Source organism: Lathamus discolor, chromosome 2 (assembly GCF_037157495.1).
Source record: "Lathamus discolor isolate bLatDis1 chromosome 2, bLatDis1.hap1, whole genome shotgun sequence".
NCBI classification, from domain to species: domain Eukaryota; kingdom Metazoa; phylum Chordata; class Aves; order Psittaciformes; family Psittacidae; genus Lathamus; species Lathamus discolor.
Genome location: NC_088885.1, coordinates 143,944,290 through 143,962,678, shown reverse-complemented (window position 1 = coordinate 143,962,678; position 18,389 = coordinate 143,944,290). Strand labels below are relative to the sequence as shown.

The 18,389-nt window shown below is 36.4% G+C and overlaps 1 protein-coding gene across 3 annotated transcripts in view; it reads left to right on the top strand.

Moving 5' to 3' along the window:
* Positions 1-18,389, top strand: part of CSMD3 (CUB and Sushi multiple domains 3) — a 614,489-nt gene that overhangs the window by 341,713 nt on the left and 254,387 nt on the right. For all 3 annotated transcript variants that reach the window (XM_065668828.1, XM_065668827.1, XM_065668826.1), the window contains 2 exons: positions 6,769-6,963; positions 14,573-14,711. In XM_065668828.1, the coding sequence (XP_065524900.1) occupies positions 6,769-6,963; positions 14,573-14,711 (334 nt within the window). The remainder of the gene's footprint in view (positions 1-6,768; positions 6,964-14,572; positions 14,712-18,389) is intronic.

The window sequence follows — 18,389 nt, the reverse complement described above, 5'->3', positions numbered from 1 at the left end:
GTTCGCCTCCCAGACTTTATTATTTTTTTTTCCCCCTTTCTCTTTGTTTTGTTTTGTATTAGGTTGTCAGTCTTTCAGAGAAATGTTTCTTAAGACTTACCTTGAGTACTGATGTCTAAATAGGAAAGAGATAAACTGACACCAGCTTACTGGGTAAACATTCTTTTCCTGATATTGTCTGATATTTCACCACCCAGACCTTCATAGAATCATAGAATCATAGAATAGTTAGGGTTGGAAAGGACCTCAAGATCATCTAGTTCCAACCCCCCTCCCATGGGCAGGGACACCTCACACTAAACCATCCCACCCAAGGCTTCATCCAACCTGGCCTTGAACACCGCCAGGGATGGAGCACTCACAAGCTCCCTGGCCAACCCATTCCAGTGCCTCACCACCCTAACAGGAAAGAATTTGCTCCTTATATCCAAACTAAACTTCCCCTGTTTAAGTTTTAACCCGTTACCCCTTGTCCTGTCACTACAGTCCCTGATGAAGAGTCCATCCCCAGCATCCCTATAGGCCCCCTTCAGGTACTGGAAGGCTGCTATTAGGTCCCCACACAGCCTTCTCTTCTCCAGGCTGAACAGCCCCAACTTCCTCAGCCTATCTTCATACGGGAGGTGCTCCAGTCCCCTGATCATCCTCGTGGCCCTCCTCTGCACTTGTTCCAGCAGTTCCATGTCCTTTTTATGTTGAGGACACCAGAACTGCACACAGTACTCCAGGTGAGGTCTCACAAGAGCAGAGTAGAGGGGCAGGATCACCTCCTTCGACCTGCTGGTCACGCTCCTTTTGATGCAGCCCAGGATACGGTTGGCTTTCTGGGCTGCGAGCGCACACTGCAGCTGGCTCATGTTCATTTTCTCGTCGACCAACACCCCCAGGTCCTTCTCTGCAGGGCCGCTCTGAATCTCTTCTTTGCCCAGTCTGTAGCTGTGCCTGGGATTGCTCTGACCCAGGTGTAGGACCTTGCACTTGTCGTGGTTGAACTTCATAAGGTTGTCATCAGCCCACCTCACAAGCGTGTCAAGGTCCCTCTGGATGGCATCCCTTCCCTCCAGCATATCAACCGGAACACACAGCTTGGTGTCATCGGCAAACTTGCTGAGGGCGCACTCAATCCCACTGTCCATGTCAGCGACGAAGATGTTAAACAAGACCGGTCCCAACACCGATCCCTGAGGGACACCACTTGTTACCGGTCTCCAGCCGGACATCGAGCCATTGAGCACAACTCTTTGTGTGTGGCCATCCAGCCAGTTCTTTATCCACTGAGTGGTCCATCCATCAAATTGATATCTCTCCAATTTAGAGACAAGGATGTTGTGTGGGACAGTGTCAAACGCTTTGCACAAGTCCAGGTAGATGACATCAACTTCTATCTTAGCTACTTCATCCCTGTGTCTTTTCTCACAAATGCAGAATATAAGCATGAGGAAAATGTAGTGTCTCCCTCATCGGTTTCTATAGCTACCACTTGTCTTTTCAAACTAAACTTCGAGCTGTAGTATGTTACTATTATAACTATATATTGGAAATTCTTCAGTTATTCAATACTATTGAAATATAAAATCAATTGTAAGGAAAGTAAGATGTTGGATACATCTTTCTTAACTGAAGTCGTAACATTTGCTCTATGATTTCTTCTGCTTCACGTAATTTTAACCTTTATAAGAGTTTTGCTTACTTTTTCTTGGTTTCACTGTGCTCAATGGTGTCAAGCCTAAATCTAGTGATGAGAAAAAAAAAAAAAAATTGGAGAGTCTAAGGCAGTCTTCTTGGATAAAAACTTAGGCCTGTGTATAAACAGATATTCTCAAATGTTAGATTCTTTCATTATGGGAATTATTATGAGAATTATATATTGAGGTTTAGTGTTTCAGTGTCATATCAGGATTAAATTCTGTTCCTTTAAAAAATTTCCAGACTTTGGGCATGTGGTAGTCTGCTAATGCTATCTCTGCATTAGTAGCCACTTGAACTATGCACTAATAGTAGCAAATAGTACAATTTTAATTTTTATAAGGAAGTAATAATGGAATATAAACTTTTAGCAGTTGTAAAATGAAAACCACTTGCTCTGAAAAGTATTTTCTGTATTTAACACATTTTTATATCTTTTTATGGGTGTGTTTACAGTAAAATGGAGGCATGCATTTATTAAACTCTGTAGTTAAAATCTACTTATAAAAGTAAAAATAACTATAGAAAATCTGTCTAATCTATCTTCTGTAAATCTGACATATTACAGGAGTGATCTTTCCATAGTAAGTAGTTTAAGGCCAAGAGAGAGGAAAAATGGAATTAATATAATTTTCACTCTTTCTTGGCATTTGTAAACCCAAAGTTAATTAAAAAATATCCATTTTCTGCTAACACTCCAGCTTATATATTTCAGAGCTCAAAGTCTCTTTTTGCCCCCTTCAAGAATAGAAAGAGTATGTCACAGAAAAGGTAGAACAAGATCAATCTTTCCTAAAAAGACTGTAGGCTGCTAATGGAAATTAACTTTGTTACAGTTATTGAGGTATAGTATGGGGAAGAAGAAGACTGACTTATTAGTACATAATCTGATTTTTAAATAGTATTTCTCAGAAACTATTTTTATCCTATATTTATTTTTATTGTGGTAACATATGTGGTCTCAAATAATTATTCTCATTCCAATAAAAACAAATTCAACTTTTTCTGGAAATAAAGAAAAATTAGATTTCGAATGATTCATCTTTGAGTTACTTCACTGAGTCTCTCTTCACAAAGATCTCTAATGAGTTAAATTTTGGGACAAGCCCTTAGAAATGTGTGACTTGAAAATGGATTTTGCAGAGAATGTTCCAGTAACCGAAAGAGTAGGAAATCCAAAGGCTGTGATTTTCAGCTTGGTCAGATCCTTGTATTGGTTTAATTATATCTGGCTATGCACTACTTTGTGCAAAAGAGGGCATGAAGCAGGAGAGTGCCTTTTTGGGTACAGGAGAGCACAGAAACATAGTGACCTAAAATTATATTGGTTTAAGTTGCTACAGCACTGCATACTTACACCTGGCGCCTAGCTCCTTGCTTGCAGGTTATATCCCCAACCCAGGTGCCCTTAATCAACATTTTTGGTCATTCTGAAGGTATTTATGAACTCAGTCATCCCTTAATCTTCACTCTAATAAGCTGTGTGCATTGAACTCCCTAATTTAAAGGGAAATCTGGGCCTTTTACCATATTTGTGACTCCTTTATAAATGCTTCCCACTTTATTTACATCTTTCCTCAATTATGGAGATCAGAACTAAACACAGGATCTGAAGATGGTCACATAAATTAAAAGCAATGAAGTTGAATAGTCTCTCTGCTTCAGTCTGGATTTCCTAGTTTAGTTCAGGACAGATAATATGCACCCATTAATTGCTATGCAGTAGCATAGCCATGCAAGTAGCATAGCCATTTGAAGCTGTATGATAGAGAATGGGTATTTTCTGTGACAAAGGAGTTGAAGAAGACTGCAAAGTTGTGAGTGATTATCTCCCCTTTTCTCACTGGTAGAAGCAGGGCTTATCAGTAACTGATAATTGCTCATTGATTGGAGTGTAAGAAGTGCTGGGCAAATATTTCTGTATAAATTTAGGTCTCTTGTTTCTGCAAGTTATGCAGGTTTGTTGTTGTTGTTGCTATTTTCATTATAACTGTTTAATTGTGCTTTATCTAGAAAAACTTATAACCCTATGAACTACATAACAATATGCCGAAGCTCAAACTGTGGGCCTCTGTCATCAGCCTAGTTACTCAAGTGATCTCAGCTCACTAGGCCAAGACATTGACAATCCCAGACACAAATTTTATATCCAAAGATTTCCTTATTTTATTGTTGTAGTAGGGTATGTCCATCATGGCACATTTTTGCTAGTACTCCCTTCTGATGGGCTTCTCAATCTCAGTGCTTCACAAAATAGAATTCTTTAAACTGTTATGTACTACACAAAAGTATGAGTTTACATGTGATGGTACTGACAACTAGTTTTTGGGTAGCTTCAAACAAACTTTCAAAATCCTTTTTAATGAAGTATCTATTTTTAGTTTATGTTCTTTTAACTTTTGTTTCTTCCCTGATATTTTCATCTGAGAGGGTTACAATTATTTCAGAGCCATTGCTAGACTTACCAGCTAAAACTCTTTGTAGGGCAATCTACCAAAACAATTAATCACACCAGTGGGCCACTCCTTTCTGGCCCTATTTCCAAGGACCTTTCCAAGCAGACTTCAGACCAGATGAGTTACGATTAGCTTCATTCCTGCCTTCCTATCTCTTGAGATTTCTGCAGTTCTTCCTCTTCACTTTTTTTTTTTTTTTTTGATGCAAAATGCAAGTTTTAACGTCTATTGAGTTAATATCAAAACTGAGAGTACTTTAGCATCATCTTGTGCTACGGTTATGCTGCCTGGCATTTTTCCAGATCCTACTTAAAATACCTGTACAATCAAAGAAGCAAAAGAAAGATGGATGTCATGGTTTAAACCCAGCTGGCAACCCAGAAACATGCAGAATTCCTCCCCCCGCTCCCAGAAGAATGGGGAGGAGAATCGAAAGAATGTAACTCCCACAGGTTGAGATAAGAACAGTCCAGTAACTAAGGTATAACACAAATCACTACTGCTACCACCAATAATAATAATGATAAGGGAAATAACAAGGGGAGAGAATACAATTGCTCACCACCCATCAACTGATACCCAGCCTGACCCGAGCAGCGATCTGGGCTTTCCGGGTAACTCCCCCCAGTTTATACCCTGGGCATGACGTGCTGTGATATGGAATACCCCTTTGGCTAGTTTGGGTCAGGTGTCCTGTCTCTGCTTCCTCCCGCCTTCTTGTGCCTCTCCTGCCTGGTAGAGCATAAGACTGAAAAGACCTTGATCAGAGTAAACATCACTTTGCAACAACTAAAACCATTGATGTTATCAGTGTTGTTCTCAGGCTAAAGCTGAAAACACAGCACTGCACCAGCTACTAAGAAGGAGAAAAATGACTGCTACTGCTGAACCCAGGACACTGGATCTCTTCTTTACATGTAATATTGCATAAGGAATATTTCCATGCTTTCTTGGTGATTGGTGGAATATATATACCTGTGTGTTGTTTTTCTTTTTAGTTTAGGGATTGTATATAATATTACAGACTCATCAGGAGGCTTTTCAGAAGTATAGGCAGGCAGAATTTTACTCATCATTAATGAAACTGAGGCCAGGCTAGGCTGAGAGAGAGGCTATTGTTGGGAAGGTTTGTCTTTCACTCTCTTACTTCCATCCTATACAGTACAATTGCTTTCATAGGAGCAGCAGTAGCAGCCACAACTCTCAGTTCTGGATCTGAAATATAAAGCAATGTTCGATTTTACAGACTTAATAAACAGCTGTCATACACAAGCAAGCTATACCTTGCGTCACCATTTATCTGCATTTACAGATAACAGTATTGAAAATCTATGTCTGTGTTGCCTCAAGGTAGGAAGAAAAACAGACAATCAATCCCCTCACTAAACGTGATGACTGCATAAAGTATTGAAAATGTTATTGTAACCTCTATGAAAAAGTGTGGGATTGCCTAATTTTTTAACGCCATCCTCAAATGGTATTCAACTATTCAATGAAAACACTATTTTTATTCCTAATACATGTGGCGTTTCCTAAGTCAAAATGTCAATAAATGAATGCTTTCTCTTGTCTCTTATTATGATTCTTAATACTTTTGTAATGCAACTTCTGAGAAATCTTTTGCGAAGTCAAATTTTATAGGGAGTTTGGATGTGTTTTATGTGGCAGACACATTAGTAAAACTTCAGAAAAATATTGTGAAAATTATCTTTTTAGCAAATAGTCCTTTTTGCTGTTTCTATATGTGAACATATTTATGAAGATTTAATTTTAGTCATTACGTCTGAGGAAGGTGAATACTGTGCTTGTAATATAATCAGCCTTAGAATTTTTAAAAATCTAAGATTTATGTGCCGTGTTCTTAATAAATTAAACATCAAAATACACTAACTAATTAATGCATATATTTTAAGGCTGTACATATGACTTTGCTCATGTCTGTTAGGAAGATGAGCATGTCTGTTCACCCAGCTTAAGGTACATTCTGTAGTAAGAGGCATAGACTATCTTTGTTACAGTATGGATATATATGGTGAAATTACAGAAGTTTAATTTGCCCGTAGAAAAACTTTAAATTTTCGAGGGATTTGTGCATGATACTTTGACCTTAAATATAAAAAAGTTTCAGGTTTTCTTTCTTTGGCAACATTACCCTTTTTGTAGCTGTTCACCATGTATCCGTGCAGGAAACAAACTAGACCATGGCAATATCAGGCACCCTGAGGCTGTTAGGGCTCGAATGTTTGTGACAGTGAATTGAAAATACAAAAGATGACTGCAGTTACTATACCATAAATGCTGCCCTTCTGATGGAAGCTTCTGGCCCACTGTAGCGTTCTATAGGATGGGCTGTTGAAAAGGAGAATTTAGCCGTCACTGAAATCTGCCAGCACCTAGCTGTATAATAAGATTCATGCTGGTATAACTTTGTCATATTTTAAGCATCTTTTTAATGCATTTTCTGCTGTTGGTCAAGCTTTTGTTTCTTACTGTTTCCTAATATAAATTGTTTGTTCTTACTAGCAGTATAAAATCCTAAAAATGTTATTTTTCTTGCAAGAGTTATCACAGTATTCCCCTGCCCATTTCTTCTTTTTTTTTTTTTTTTTTTTTCGCTGTTGAAAAGCATTTGGACATAATGAGTGCCCTGATCCTGGAGTCCCAATCAATGCTCGACGTTTTGGTGACAACTTTCAGCTGGGGAGCTCGATTTCGGTTATATGTGAGGAAGGATTTATTAAAACACAAGGAACTGAAACAATTACTTGCATGCTAGTGGATGGAAAAGTAATGTGGAGTGGACCTATTCCTAAATGTGGAGGTACGTATAATACTTCTTTCTAATTCCAAAATTGATGTAAGTTCTTTTAAGTTGTCATCAAATGAAGTTCAGAGTTTTCCAAGCAGATAGCATGAAACTCCTGTAAAACCTAGTCGTTAATAAAGGAGTCTAGTAAGGCATGAGCTGTCGTTAAAAGCCTGTCTGCAGGAGTGAATTTTTTTTATAGCTGTTTCAAGGACAGAGGAAAAACACACAAAAAAATAGGTATAAACATCAGTGATGTGAACACTCCTTTATAACCTCTGTAACAATGAAGGCTCATCTAGGAAACATATTAGAACTCAAATGGGAATAGTTTTGCACTGTTCGTATTCTCGGATAGCTCTCATTTGGCACTGGTGGAACTACAATTTCCAAAATACATTTTATGCTTGAAAGGATCACTCCTACCTTTTATTTATTTATATATGTTTTCTATTCTTTTTAAAACATGTATTCGTCCCATTTGGGAAACTGTTTAAAGCAATGAGCTTCAGTGCTAGCAATACACCAGTAATATTCATCTCTGTATTTTTTAATTCTAGGCCAATTATCATCATTTCCCTTGTTAGTAGCTTGGAGAAATAAATGGCAGGGAAGAAGAAAATAAGAGCATCCTTCTCTTTTCAGTGAATCTTATTTTAGTATATTGAAGGTTTCTGTTGTTTAATATTTAAATCTCTTGTTCATCTTGGCACTCAAGGTTCTTGAGTCAAGAAGTCTGGTTTGTTTGGTTTTTTTCTTTCACCCAGTTTCATTTAGAAGATTTTCTTCAAAATAAAGCTTTTGACTTCCTGCTTCAGACAAATGAACAATTTAAAATCATTTGAGTGCTCAGTGAAGTTTGCTGATAAGCTAATATGTATCATAGAATCATAGAATAGTTAGGGTTGGAAAGGACCTCAAGATCATCTAGTTCCAACCCCCCTGCCATGGGCAGGGACACCTCACACTAAACCATCCCACCCAAGGCTTCATCCAACCTTGCCTTGAACACCGCCAGGGATGGAGCACTCACAACCTCCCTGGGCAACCGATTCCAGTGTCTCACCACCCTAACAGGAAAGAATTTCCTCCTTATATCCAAACTAAATGTAGTAAGTAATATGTATGCTGATATGCTAATAAGTATAAAAAAATATAATCTTTGCTTCATTAATTGTCAGTATTTTATGATCCCTTCACCTAAAGGGGAAGAACAGGGGCTGAAAATCATTGTAAAAAAGGTCAAGGAAACAGTCTTTTGGCAAGATGACTGGAGAGTTTTCTTTTTTAAAAACCAAGGCTCTTTAAAATAAGCCCAATCACCCAGCTATTCTGAAGGGAAGGACTCCTCGGTCTCGGAAATCAGCATAAGATGGTGAAAGTAAAATAAAAAATTCTGTTGAATCTTGCACTGCAATAATCAGGAAGAACCATAATCGGGAGAAGTGTAATAAAGCTCTTTCAAAAAAAAAAAACACAAAAAAAACACAAAAAAAAACCAAAAAACCAACCAAAACCCAAACCAGCAAAACACTCTATTATTGTCAGATCCCTAATGGAGAAATTACTCTGAATTTAGGCAATCTTAAAATGAGCATTATTTTTAATGTAATATTCATAGAAGTATTTTTGTAAGTTACTTTTTTGTATTCCAAAGACAATCTTCAACAGCTTTGTGAGAAAATGGACCTGTGTACAAGTTTAGCAATACTGTATGCCAGCTATGGTAGTATACTGGCTTAGAATAAGGCCATCTGGTATTCCTATTCTTAGTGATATATTTTGTAGATTATATGCTCCATATGTGTTATGAATATGTATGAGTGCTTATACACAATAAAATGCAGGGATGATAAATGCTGGAGAGTTAATCTTCTGGTTGCTGAGGTGAATATGAGTTTAGATAGATAGCTTATTGTTTGACTGGTACTGTTTGCTGAAGTTAGTACGTAAATGGTGACTTTAAAGTAAAAGGAGAAATGCTCAAAACAATCAGTAAGTAAAAACCAAATAAAAAAATATGCATATTTAGAAATGTTTGCAGCATACTGAATTCTGAAGTTTATGCAGTTTTTAGAAACCTTTCTGTTCCTACAATGTAGGCTATTATGTCTTTGAACATACTACTGGAGCAGAATTCACTTTTCATCCTTCTTTCATCCCCCCAGTGAACAAAGTCAGTTAGCAATTCATTGTTAAATTAGTTTAAGGCTACCCCTTGTCTTCACTGGAAAATGGATCAAGTCTATATTAAATCTACATACAGCAGTAATTTACATCACACCATCTTTGCAGCAGTAGCATTATGTCCTCGTAGAATGATTGAATACTTCAGGTTGGAAGGGACCTTAAAATATCATCTAGTCCAACCACCCTGTCGTAGACAGAGACATTTTCCACTAAATCAGGTTCCTCAAAGTCCTGTCCAATCTAACATTAATCTCTTCCAGGCATGGGACATCCTCAGCTTCTAGGCCACTTGTTCCAGTGCCTCACTGCCCTCATGTTAAAAATTGTCTTCCTTATATCCAGTGTGAATATATGCTCTTTTAGTTTAAAACCGTTATTCCTTTTCCTATCACTACAGGCCTTGATGAAAAGTCTCTCTTTAAAGCCCCCTTTAAATATTGAGAGGCCACAATAAGTCTCCCTAGAACTTGCTTTTCTGCAGGCTGAACAAGCCCAACTCTCTCAGCCTTTAATCATAGGAGAGGTGTTCCATCCCTCTGATCATTTCTCTGGCCTCCCTAACCTGCCCTAGCAGATCCATGTCCTTCTTGTGCTGGGGACTCCATAGATGGATTCTGTACTGTGGGCAGGCTGTCGTAAGAGCAGAGCAGAGGTGAAAAATCACCTCCCATGACCTGCTAACCATGCTGCTGTTTGCACAGCCCAGGATATAATTAGCCTTCTGGACTGCAAGCATACATTGCCAGCTCATTGAATCATAGAATAGTTATGGTTAGAAAGAACCTTAAGATCATCTTTGTTCAGTTTTTCATCCACCAGTATCCCCAAGTCCTTCTCTGCAGGACTGTTTTTAATCCATCATCATCTTCAGAAGGTCTCCTGACAGTTCTCATTTGTGTTGGAGGTGAATATTGATGTGTTTTGGTAACAAGCCAAAAGTTTTTGCTTGTTACAAATAATACAAGTAATTGTTATATTCAGATAGTTACAAAATACATACATTTAGTGTATAAATCACTTCCAGTGCTTCACTAAGATGCTTCATTCAACAATAAATAAAAAACTTAAACAAAAATAAAAATGTTTGTTTACATATAGATGCTTGTCATGTTAGTAAATATGTGTATGTTTCTAGTGAGCCTGGCAAAAAAAGCAAAGAAAACTCATCCTTCACCTTAGAAAATGAAATTCGGGGGGAAATTCCCATCTTGGCTACGTCAGCTGTGTATGAACTGTAAGGCTTTGTGAAGTCCAGGGTCATTTTACGAATTCATTTAGAAAAGTGTCATAAAACTAAACCCAAACAAATAGGTTCAGAAAACAAGAAAGAATAAACAATCTTATAAGATTTTCCTTTAGAAAATGTGTTTAGTCCCTGAGGTTTCAGATCCTGAGAAGCTCAACAAATCTAATTTGGGCTGGATCAAATCCTTAATCAGCATTTAAGCAAATTTCGTGATGGCAATAACTCTGTCGTGCATTTATAGTTCTATAGACTATTTATTTATACCAGTATTCATCAGAACCAACTAAGTATTTAACCATACTTCTAACTGGAGAAATTGTATATTCCTAATGTCTATAAGTTACTATGAGGCCTACATGATTATAGTGTATAACAAAGTTCACATCCATAAATACATAAATATATACACTGAAGTTCATGTTCTTCTGTTATTATTTGTGTAGATGAACAAATCCAACTCTTGGTACATATCCATGTCACATGCAAGAGAAAAGATTAAGGTGACAAAGATCCTTAGTTTAATAATGTATGTTTATTCAACACCAAGGCACCCTATCCTAACACATTCTAAAATAGTTTGTAACCTAGAATCTTATCAATGATACCTTTTATATCTCAGTAGTGTTAAAAAGTTCTGCTCTCCAGAATACTGTGTCCTCACTCCACGAGTGGAATCGATATGGCCAGAACGTTTTGTGGAAATAGAGCTGCAAAAGAATAAAAGTTTTGAATACCCTGAAAAACATAATTTTCTAAATGAGGAAATAAAATGAGATGTAAGACTCTTGCTTGGTAACCTTCTTAAGCTGAGCCTGGAAAGTCCACTTATCCAGTTAGTTCAATTCTTCTTTCTTATAACAGAGGAAAAGTCATTAGTTTTGTTAAGGTTTCATCTGCTATAAGGGATATCCAGTGCTTGATACTGTGTTGTTGAGAACTCTGGCAAATAAATCTTTGTTCTCATGCAGGTTGCATCAGTGAACATCTGTACCACATAACAGATGGCAATGGAAAAGAGAGTGACGTAGATGGTTCAGTTTTACTTGCTGCTTTGTATAATTTAGCACTGTCCACAAAAGTTGCTACCTACTTCTCATGGCTGACATTTTGGGGAAGCAATGAATTTTGCTTCTGCCTGCTTGTGTAAGACACTGAAATATATGTAGACATATAAATATGTCTGATAAAAATAGAATTTTGGGAACAGAAGAAAGAATTTTAATCATAGAATCATAGAATCATATGACAGCTAGGGTTGGAACGGACCTTAAGATCATCTAGTTCCACCCCCCTGCCGTGGGCAGGGACACCTCACTACTAAACCATGTCACCCAAGGCTCTGTCCAACCTGGCCTTGAACACTGCCAGGGATGGAGCACTCACAACTTCCCTGGCCAACCCATTCCAGTGCCTCACCAACGTTACAGTAAAGAACTTCTTCCTTATATCTAATCTAAACTTCCACTGTTTAAGTTTTAATCCGTTACCCCTTGTCCTATTACTACAGTCCCTAACGAATAGTCCCTCCCCAGCATCCCTATAGCCCCTCTTCAGATACTGGAAGGCTGCTAGGAGGTCTCCAAGCAGCCTTCTCTTCTCCAGGCTGAACAGCCCCAACTGCCTCAGCCTGTCTTCATACGGGAGGTGCTCCAGTCCCCTGATCATCCTCGTGGCCCTCCTCTGGACTTGTTCCAGCAGTTCCATGTCCTTTTTATGTTGAGGACACCAGAACTGCGCACAATACTCCAGGTGAGGTCTCACGAGAACAGAGTAGAGGGGCAGGATCATCTCCTTCGACCTGCTGGTCACGCTCCTTTTGATGCAGCCCAGAGTATAGTTGGCTTTCTGGGCTGTGAAATGTAAAGTTTTAATGTAAAGTTTTAATTGAATACTCCATGCATTCTGCAGGTTTCATTTTCCTGAAGTTAAAGAAATTGTAGATTGCTGATCATACAAAGCTGTGGTCACCAACTTAAGTGCCTGCTGTATGTAATGCTTTCCTTCTAAATACTGCTTTGTTGCTATCATGAAAAGCATCTTTGTTGCAGAAAATAAATAACATATAGTTCGCATTTCATAGGTTCTAAAGTATAATCCATTATCCTAAATAAGGCTTCACATATTTATGCTGTTATGGTAGTTAGTGAAAATCAGCTAACACAATTATTTTTTTCTTAACTTTCTTTTTCCTTTTGAAAAGGCGTAACAGCTTAATAGATGCTTATCATATTTATTTTCATCAAAGAAGGCTTGATTAGGTCTCTTCATAAGGTTGCAAGTGATACTTACTCATGCAAGTTAGAGCAACTGTGAAAAAGATTTTATTTATTTATCTTTTTTTTTTTACTCCTAAGTGCCCCTTCTATACTTCAGATTCTAGGTTGTTCATTGTAGTTAAAATAAGTAATAATAATTTTAAAAAACTACTTACTAAATGTCCGTACTTGAAACCATTTTTACTGAAGTAGCTGGATTCACTAAAGGACAGCAGTTTGCAAGAACTTCAGTGACTGAAAAAGTTTAGTTTTGAGTCAAGTATTTCACAAATTATTTTTTCCCAGAATTAAGGATTTGAAATTAGTTATTTGACATTGTAACTCAAGTAAAATATATTTTAATCTTCTAGAGGACAGTATATTCAGAGATCAGTTGCTTTTCTTTCTTGTCTCCCGTGGATGAAGGAGACATGTATTTGTCTATGTATGTATGTTTAGTATTTTCATATATATATATCTATATGTATGCATAATGCATGTATAGAAAGATATATGGGTATGGTCTTTTGAGCATTTTTATGCTTGTGCTAAACAATATGTGTTCAATTTGCCATACTGACTATTCATTAAATTTGTAAGATGTCCTAGACATTTTAAATTGCTGGAAAAACATGATTTGTTTCCTCTTTTTAAAATGTTAATACTTCCAGTGATAGAATTACTGCATTTCTTAGATGTCTAGAATTCAAGCTAATTCTGTGAATTAATTTACGTAAGGAATAGCAATCTCCTATTGAAATCAAATAAACAAAAACATGGCAAGCTCCCCTATGGTCTTTTCTTTACCCATCCATATCACTGAGAAGTCAATCTCACAGAAGTCTGATTACACATTCACTGACTTTGCATACGCATATAAATCCATTAGATGTAGTGGGTTTGCATTCATGCATGAAATGAAAACCTGCACAGAGCTTTGCAAGACTTAAACCTAAAAAAGGTCTGTCCTTTAGCAGCACTGGTCTTACTGTTCTTGCTCTTCCCACCAGTAAGAAGGAAGACGAGCAATCTCCAGAGCCAAAATCAGCATCAGTCAAAAATGATTATTACTTTTGAGAATCTGTCTTTGCCCTGTAGCTAACTGTCTTGACACTGATTAGCTAATGGAAACTTCCCTCACTCTGTACCAGATTTTGTTCAACTGTTTAAGGATTGATCTCAAAGAAATGCTCTTCATCATTGCAATATCTACAGCTGTGGAGATTATTCCTGATTATTAATGCGTCATTAAACCACTGAAAAACTTAAAATATGATTACCAACAATTTGGTTCCAATTATATTTTAGCACAGTTTTGCCAGCTTATATTTACTCACTATCTTGGAGGTAAAAACTGCATGGAATTTTAGTAGTTCTGCTTACAGATTTATATTTCTACGGTATTTAATATCTATTTGCCAAATGCTTCAAAAATATCAAGTAATCTTGTAAGAATGGAAAGTATGTCTTTTTCATGAATTAGGAATTTGAACTGCCAACTTGACAAGCTAAATGTGTGTGGCATGACAGTGGAGTTATGTTAAAATAAAGTGTCAGTAGTTTCTAGCTTGATACTCAGCTGAAATTTTACAAGTTTTTAAAATCTGTCTGTTCACAATTACAAGCAGAAATAATGTCACTTTTTGAATACTATGTTTTGTTATATAGCCTTTCTTACAGGAAATTAGATTGTACCTTTAAGAATACAGTAGCAAAAACTTGACTGAACAGTTTATCTGTTTAAGGTTTTAATTCTGTTGTCTTCATACACTTCTGGACCCCACAGAGTCTGTCAGCTTTGAAGCTTTGTTGCATCTTCCTGCAACTTTATTTTTTTTAATTAGTTTCTTGTAGATGTACTATATTGAAAGTGATAATTGTGTATTAAATGTAAGTGTGTTTTATTATAAATTTCTCTTTGTTTCATTTTTAGCTCCGTGTGGTGGGCATTTTTCATCTCCCAGTGGAGTAATCCTTTCTCCAGGCTGGCCAGGGTATTATAAGGATTCCTTGAATTGTGAGTGGGTGATAGAAGCTGAACCAGGACACTCTATCAAAATTACATTTGAAAGGTCTTGGCTAATGTTTTTCTTATTTAATATTTTCCAGTATTTACCCGGAAGCAGAAGTTTATTAGCTTTGTCAAAACATTCATTTGTACTCTAAAATAAAGTAGTTGTATTATCAGGTAGGATTTTCCAAAAGACCTTCAGTGCCTTCAGAGCATAAATTTTATCTTCGTTGTAATTTCTAATTTGATGCATTGAAAAGCTTTTGAAATTCCTGCCCTCTTGCATATATTTTAGCTTGTCTGGCCCAGTAAAAAATTTTGTTTGTTTTTAAAGATCAGCATGTTTCGTTTGCTTGTAACCATGTTTCTATGATGAATTACATTTACGAAGTGTTTTTTTCTCTCAAACCCATGAAATCTTCAACTCTGAAAATCTGAATCAACTAGGAAAACTGAATTGAATGCATTCATATTTTTATCCACCATTTAATTATCAAATCAGCTGATCTTTTCTTGTGAAAGGACTGTGCTCTCAGGATGGAGTGACATTTTCCCCAAATTACTGTGGGATTCCACTTTTCCTGCATTAACTGCCTGTTACTTGGGAACTTTCCTGATTCCAAGGATTGTAATGTGCTGAGGACCTTAAATTTCTCATGGTAGCAAGACATTGAGGTCTTTAAGAAAAATAGAAACAGAAAGTGTAATTAGAAAAATGCTACGTGCTATGTATTTTCAAGGATGTTTTAGATTCTTTTTACTTGCAAATAATAAAGTTTTATGATGATCCCATTAACAAAAAGGGCCTTTGATGATCAAAGTTATAGCGCACAAATATCATGCAAGTACTTTTCAGTTGGTGTTTATGCAACATATTTTTGACTTTCCTGATCACACTTAACGCAGAAGATACCACTTCATTTGAATACAGTTCAAAAGTTGTTTTTAGCAGGGTATGAAAATTACCGTCTTCTCATAGGGAAAAATTCTCATGGTGATAAGTTTAACACTTTTTTCTAGTACTACAACTTACACTATAAAAAAGTGTTCACATAACATTATATACAGAGGACAAGCAATAGGGATACTTCGTTGGTGTTTCCTACCCTTAACAGGTAATGAAAGCTAGTCTTCTAAAATCATTAGTGCCGAAAATCAGCTTAAAAGGAAGCTTTAGCAGATTTCCGCGAATTAAAATACAAAAGCGAAATGAGTAACTTTTTTGCAGAAATTAATCAAACTCATGTTATTTAAAAATTAAAAGAAAATTATTAGTTTTCTCTATTGACTTGTAAATCAAAATTAAAAATAGGAATGTTGGCACTTTCATTAACTCAAGATTTTGAAAAGAAAGATTTAATTTCAAATAATTTATTTTTTAATTCAGCATTTTGTTTTCAGCTACCCAGTTGATATGGACAGTTATTTCAAAGTGAAAAGTACTTACCTTTTTATTAGCAGAATTTTGTGCCAACTGGATTTTCTTCCTTTACATCTGAGTTTTATTATATCTGACAGGCTCTTGTTTACAATTTCTTGTTTGTAATGCATTAACACCCTGTCATAAAATTGCTCGACCTCCATTACTCTTGTAGGTAAGAGCAATAAGAACAGGATGTGGTCTCTTCAGATCACAGAGAAAGCTCCTGGCCTCCCTATAACCTGGTCTCATTATGACATTATAACACTTCTTTTTCCATTGCTGCTTATTTTTGACATTCTTGTCACTTGCTAAAAATTGGATTAATATGCATATTGCTCAGATGCATCAGTCTAAGAGAGGCCCTTTACATATAGCTGTGTGTATGCTTATTTGTTTCAGTGCAGGAGTACATGTAAAAAATACATGTATAGAAGTTCACAGAAATATAATTAGATGTTTGGATGTAAAGCAAAAGTTGTGACGTAAACCAAATAATGAAAAAACTCTTTCTTGCATACTGAAAGAAAACCTTTTGTAAACTACTAATGTTAATAGCTTTATTTAGTTCGTATTATTAAAAATAATTTTTTCACGTAATTAAAATTTACATTCTGAGGCACATTACCTTCTTCTTTACACTCATTCTGACTGTCCTTGTTCTGCTCCTTCTGTTTGCAAATCTGCTGCTGGACTTTAAGACAGGAGTTTAATTGTGTTGAAATATATACTTTAGAAACTATAGCCAAAGGGTTTTCTTATATGATTAAAACCAACCTGTCATATTTTGCCCACTTCTTTACATTTAACTGTTGTTCTGAAAAACAAAAAGAAACTTTTTTTTCTAGCTTTTCTTGATGCAAATAACAAGACTGGCACAGTATGTGTGGTTATTTGAAAGATTATTTTAATTTCGCAGTGAGGGTAAAACATTTACAGTACATGTCTAGAATCTTTACATTCTTTCTTTTTGGATTTTCTAAGAGGAAGGGTACAGGTCTTACTAACACACATTTTCTGCAGAGTGCTTTCAGAGGTTTCATAATAACTTTTTCATGTTCTGAATTATGATCAGGCATGCATACTTTAAATGATTTATTCCTTTTGTAGCTATGATAATTTGTTTGACTTTTGTTACAAATCAGTAGCTTCTTAGGCTGAATTGAAATTATAGAAGTGAGAAATGCAGGTGCTACTCTTCATTGTAATGAAGTGTTTATCATGAAGCCTAATTATGAGTATTTAAATGCTAGTGATCTTAATCAGCAAACTACTGATTGGAGTACTAGTCACATTTGACTAATACGTATACACTGTGCAGCAGGATATTCTACTCATATCCTGACACTGCACTGAGCTGATAGGTTGTCTTTAAGAAACAAAGATGCATGTTGTAAATATTAAAACAGCTTTATCTGTTCAAATAAGATTTAAAAATGTGTGTCATCTACTGTGTTAAAGCTTGTTTCGCTCCTTTCTGCTTGAATTGTTTTTTTGTGAGTCCACCATAAGAATAGACCTCACATAGCAATAAAGTCATCCAGGTTAATTTAAGAAAGGTGGCTAGTTAAGTAGGAAAGAACACTGGACTAGTCTCACATGAGCACAAATTATTCGGTTTCCTACAGACATGACAGTTCTCTAACACTGGGGAATAACCAGGTGATAGGTAAACAGGTAAATTAAGCATCAAGATGAAAGTATTCAAGTAAAGAAAAAAAAAAAATCAAAACACATCAGCCTCATAAAGTAATTGTAAATTGACCAGTTTTCTGAGCCATAATCAGGTACATAATCACGCCTTCAGCTTGTCTCACTAAAAAACTGACCATTATTTCCCTCCCCCCCCCCCCCCCCCATCTCCTTATTTAGCTGTTGTTTGTGGTATTGTATGTCAGCTTTGAGCAATAAGAAGATTTCTGCTATGACTTTGGAGACTCAGCTTCATTTCATCATGCCTTGAGTGGCCTAATAGTTGCTTTACATTCATGGGGTCAATGCCTTTTTACGCTTTCTGTTCCAAGTATGCTTTTGATAAGGGAGCTAAGAAAGCAGAGCAAGACTAAATAGTCTGTTTCCAAGATCAATTGTGTTTTGTATGTATTAGTGGCAAAAAAAACAAATGCTTGTAGCTTTTTAGCAACATAATGTTGGTTCATATGGGAACTAGAAAAAAAAAACAACTACAGTTCTGCTTCTAGGTTTATCCTGTTTAATTTCTGTAACTCCTTCTTTATTTCTGTGTTATTTCATGGCAGCGGGACATAAATAAAAGAAAACATGGTTTGGAGGTTTAATTTGGATTTCACCAGTCTCCTT